The sequence below is a fragment of the Ascaphus truei genome, chromosome 18 (genome assembly GCF_040206685.1).
Source record: "Ascaphus truei isolate aAscTru1 chromosome 18, aAscTru1.hap1, whole genome shotgun sequence".
NCBI classification, from domain to species: Eukaryota; Metazoa; Chordata; class Amphibia; order Anura; family Ascaphidae; genus Ascaphus; species Ascaphus truei.
The window spans coordinates 26780551-26785113 of record NC_134500.1 but is presented as its reverse complement, the minus strand read 5'-3'; the positions used below and the strand labels follow the sequence as shown (position 1 = coordinate 26785113).

At 54.8% G+C, this 4563-nt stretch overlaps 1 protein-coding gene across 1 annotated transcript in view; it reads left to right on the top strand.

Annotated features, from left to right (window-relative positions):
* The first annotated feature begins 1548 nt into the window (after positions 1-1548).
* The window catches only part of TERB2 (telomere repeat binding bouquet formation protein 2), a 38631-nt gene continuing 35616 nt past the window's right edge, over positions 1549-4563 (top strand). Inside the window, exon 1 of the mRNA XM_075575924.1 lies at positions 1549-2225. Within this exon, the coding sequence (XP_075432039.1) occupies positions 2162-2225 (64 nt within the window). The 5' untranslated portion in view covers positions 1549-2161. The remainder of the gene's footprint in view (positions 2226-4563) is intronic.

Sequence of the window (4563 nt, the reverse complement as noted above, 5' to 3'; positions counted from 1 at the left end):
GACCCAGTTATATATATATATTATTATATATATTTTGGTGTAAATTACAGCCTGCCATAAAGTCACCGTGACAGCCACGCCTCCGTCGCAAGTTTTAAACTCAATTTCATTGAGTTTAGAAAATCTTGCAGCACGGCGCGGCTGCACCTTCAGCGTGAAGGTGCGTACTGGGCCCTTCCCCATTGAGGGGCGGTGCTTACACGCACAGCGCACGCCGAGCCGTGCGCTGTGGCAGTGACTGGGACCGCAGCCTAAGGCCTCATCCAGGGTGACGCTGACCGGGCGTGTGCGCCCGCCGTGATGAAACACATTGCTACATTGTGTGTGGCCAGCGTGAGGGAGCACCTGCGCATGCACGGCGCTTAGCTACTTGCAGAGGCAACCAAATTTGATTATGCCGCTTGCTGACGCGTCATGTGATCGGTTCACCCAATGAGGGCGAACCAGCTCCGTGATGTCATGGCTTCAAGACCGGAAGGGACGTGTCGGCTCCAGGCTGTGATGTACCGTGGCGGTTTAATGCAGTAGAGACGCGGTGATGTGATCTTGCGATCACCAAAATCAAACGCTGTTATCCCATTGGGATTTTGTAAGGCTCCATTTTTACTATGTTCGGATAAACTGTGTGTTTTTTACCTGAGCTCTGTACGTGTCTCTTTTCCTTGAGATTATACCTCCTCCATATAGTTCTCATCTGTGGCACTCTAGTCTGGTATTTGTTAAAGTCTAGGTGCTCGTTTGGGAGCCCCATTTTTACATATTGCTACAGTATTGCACTATGTTTTCTTTTTCTTTTTAAAGGTATCAACGCTCCCCTGATTTTTTCTTTACCTGTATTCGTGTGGACCGTGAAACAGTCCGTCTAAGGGTTTGAGTGTTTTTTTGTTCCTTTTGTGCTTATGATTTCATTTGCACTTTCTTTCACAATGTGTTTGTTTTATTTGTATTAGGATAAATTTGCACTGTGTTTAGTTGTTAAGATATTGAGCGCCATCTAGTGTGTATTGTGACTCTCTCTCCCCGTCAGTGACTCTCTCCCCGTCAGTGACTCTCCCCCCTGTCAGTGACACTCTTCCCCCCTGTCAGCGACTCTCTCCCCGTCAGTGACTCTCTCCCCGTCAGTGACACTCTCCCCCCTGTCAGTGACACTCTCCCCCCTGTCAGTGACACTTTCCCCCCTGTCAGCGACTCTCTCCCCGTCAGTGACACTCTCCCCCCTGTCAGTGACACTCTCCCCCCTGTCAGTGACACTCTTCCCCCGTCAGTGACTCTCTCGCCCCTGTCAGTGACTCTCTCCCCCTGTCAGTGACTCTCACTCTCTCCCCCCCTTCAGTGACTCTCTCGCCCCTGTCAGTGACTCTCTCCCCCTGTCAGTGACACACTCTCTCCCCCCCTCACTTCTCTGACTGAATTGCAACCTGACGTCACACATGACACGTGCCGCGGGGTCCGAGCGAGGGAAAGGCTGTGCTTGGCCAATCAGAGAGCTCCTCGCGACCGTGGCGGCTGAATTCGGCCAATCAGAGAACTCCTCGCGACCAAGGCGGGAAAATAACCCGCCGTCTTGTGACACCTCACCTAACAGGCCGCGCGCTCAGGTCTGCATGTTCCCAGCGCCTCTCGCCTCCCGCCTCCCTCACTGCTACCCCGAGTCCCGGTCACTGCTACCCCGAGTCCCGGTCACTGCTACCCCGAGTCCCGGTCACTGCTACCCCGAGTCCCGGTCACTGCTACCCCGAGTCCCGGTCACTGCTACCCCGAGTCCCGGTCACTGATACCCGAGTCCCTGTCACTGATACCCCGATTCCCGGTCACTGCTACCCCGAGTCCCGGTCACTGCTACCCCGAGTCCCGGTCACTGCTACCCCGAGTCCCGGTCACTGCTACCCCGAGTCCCGGTCACTGATACCCGAGTCCCTGTCACTGATACCCCGATTCCCGGTCACTGCTACCCCGAGTCCCGGTCACTGATACCCCGAGTCCCGGTCACTGCTACCCCGAGTCCCGGTCACTGCTACCCCGAGTCCCGGTCACTGATACCCGAGTCCCGGTCACTGCTACCCGAGTCCCGGTCACTGCTACCCCGAGTCCCGGTCACTGGTACCCGAGTCCCGGTCACTGCTACCCCGATTCCCGGTCACTGCTCCCCGGGCTGCGGAACATGTTTAATGGGAGGAAAGCCTGGTTCTCTCAGAGTGTGGAGCGGCCGCTGCGCGACCTGTGGGGTGAGGCAGATCTGTGTGTGTAACCCCCCCATGTGTGTGTAAACCCCCTGTGTGTATAACCCCCCCCCGTGGGGTGAGGCAGGTCTGTGTGTGTGTAAACCCCTCCCCTGTTTGTGTAACCCCCCATGTGTGTGTAACCGCTTGTGTGTGTGTAACCGCCCATGTGTGTGTAAATCCCTCCCCCCCGTGTGTGGTGTAACCCCCCCCCCCCCTCCCCGTGTGTGGTGTAACCCCCTCGCGATTGTGTGTAACCCCCGTGTGTGGTGTAACCACCCTGTGTTTGGTGTAACACCCCCATATGTGTGTAACCCCCCCCCCGTGTGTCTAACCCCCCCATGTGTGTGTAACCCCTCCCCGTGTGTGTGTAACCCCCTCCCCCTGTGTGTGTGGGTTGCGTACTGTATAGGGATTTCTATTTATTTTATTTTGAGAAACTGTTCTGCATTTATTGTAACTGTACGTTCTTGTAATAATATTTTTCTAATTTACAATAAGACCCAAGAGGGTCCAAAAGAATCCTACAATATGCACTCGCTGTGGATATCAAAGTAGTGACTATATGAGTCCTGGAGATATATTTTATCTCGACCACGGTTAGTGATTAAATTGATAAGTGAACTAAATCATGCACAACCTCCTATACAGATCATGTAGGACAGCAGTGAGCAAAGTGGGGGTGCTAGATTGGTGGGGGGGGAGCACGGGTGTTACAGAGGACCCCGCGCTTCCCCAAAGGCATTTAAAATAAATGCCAGGGATCGCGTGAGGCCTCTGTAACTAGTTTACTTACCTTCGTTCCAAAGACGCGTCTCCATGACAACCGGCGTCAAATGATGCTGCGGGGTCATGTGACGTCACGTTGCTGTGTGCGTGTGTGTGGCAGTACACACTGAAAAAAAAGCCTCAGCAGAGGCAAGTATGATGCACAGTAAAGTTATAGTCTGTGACAATCCCTAGAAATCCAATATACCGGCACGAGAGATTATCACACAAAAGTGGTTTATTGGGTACAAAATGCACACATATGCCCAATAGGACAAACTACTATCAGGACTCCCTATTCCTGGTGTTATACCTAAAAAAAAACCTCTATATACATTATAGACTAAAACGTATATATCACCTATTAAAGGGTCTACCTATACCCTTATTTAAGTCTGAACAGAAAAATGATATACAGCACACACTAGAAGGCAAAAGAATATTTGCAGGGTGCAACGGACTACGGAGGACCCAATACCTCCAATCTTATCTTATCTTATATTATATATTTCTGAAAGTGTCCTATGTGTCTGTCTGTCTGTATGTATGTGTCTCCCTGTGTCCCTCCCTGTGTCCCTAGCGGCAATCTCATTGGACCTTGGGCCAGGCCAATGAGATTGCTCCCTTGGGCCGCCCGCCCCCGCACACCTCTCATTGGCCTGAGGCGGAGTGACGGCCCAAAACATACACACACACACACACCCCTCCCCGATGCTCCACTCACCCCCCCTCCCATGCTCCACTCACCTCCCCCCCCTCCCCGATGCTCCACTCACCTCCCCCCCTCCCCGATGCTCCTCACCTCCCCCCCGATGCTCCACTCACCTCCCTCCCCGATGCTCCACTCACCTCCCTCCCCGATGCTCCACTCACCTCCCCCGCCCTCCCCGATGCTCCACTCACCCCCCCCCCATGCTCCACTCACCTCCCCCCCAATGCTCCACTCACCTCCCCCCTCCCTCCCCGATGCTCCACTCACCTCCCCCCCGATGCTCCACTCACCTCCCCCCCGATGCTCCACTCACCTCCCCCCCGATGCTCCACTCACCTCCCCCCGATGCTCCACTCACCTCCCCCCCGATGCTCCACTCACCCCCCCCCCGATGCTCCACTCACCCCCCCCCGATGCTCCACTCACCTCCCCCCCGATGCTCCACTCACCTCCCCCCCCCGATGCTCCACTCACCTCCCCCCCTCCCCGGCGGGGGGACAGGCAGCTGACACGCAGCACCTAAGATGGCGGCGGCCGGAAGGACCCCCTTCCTCCCTCGCGAAGTAACTAAGATGGCGGCGGCCGGAACGAGAGGTGACGTGTGTGTGTGTGTGTCACTGTGTGTGTGTGTGTCACTGTGTGTGTGTGTGTGTGTGTGTGTGTGTGTGTGTGTGTGTGTGTGTGTGTGTGTGTGACACTGTGTGTGTGTGTGTGTGTGTGTGTGTGGGACACTGTGTGTGTGTGTGTGTGTGTGTGTGTGTGTGTGTGTGTGTGTGTGTGTGTGTGTGTGTGTGTGTGGGACACTGTGTGTGTGAGTGGGACACTGTGTGTGTGTGACACTGTGTGTTTGTGTGTGTGTGTGGG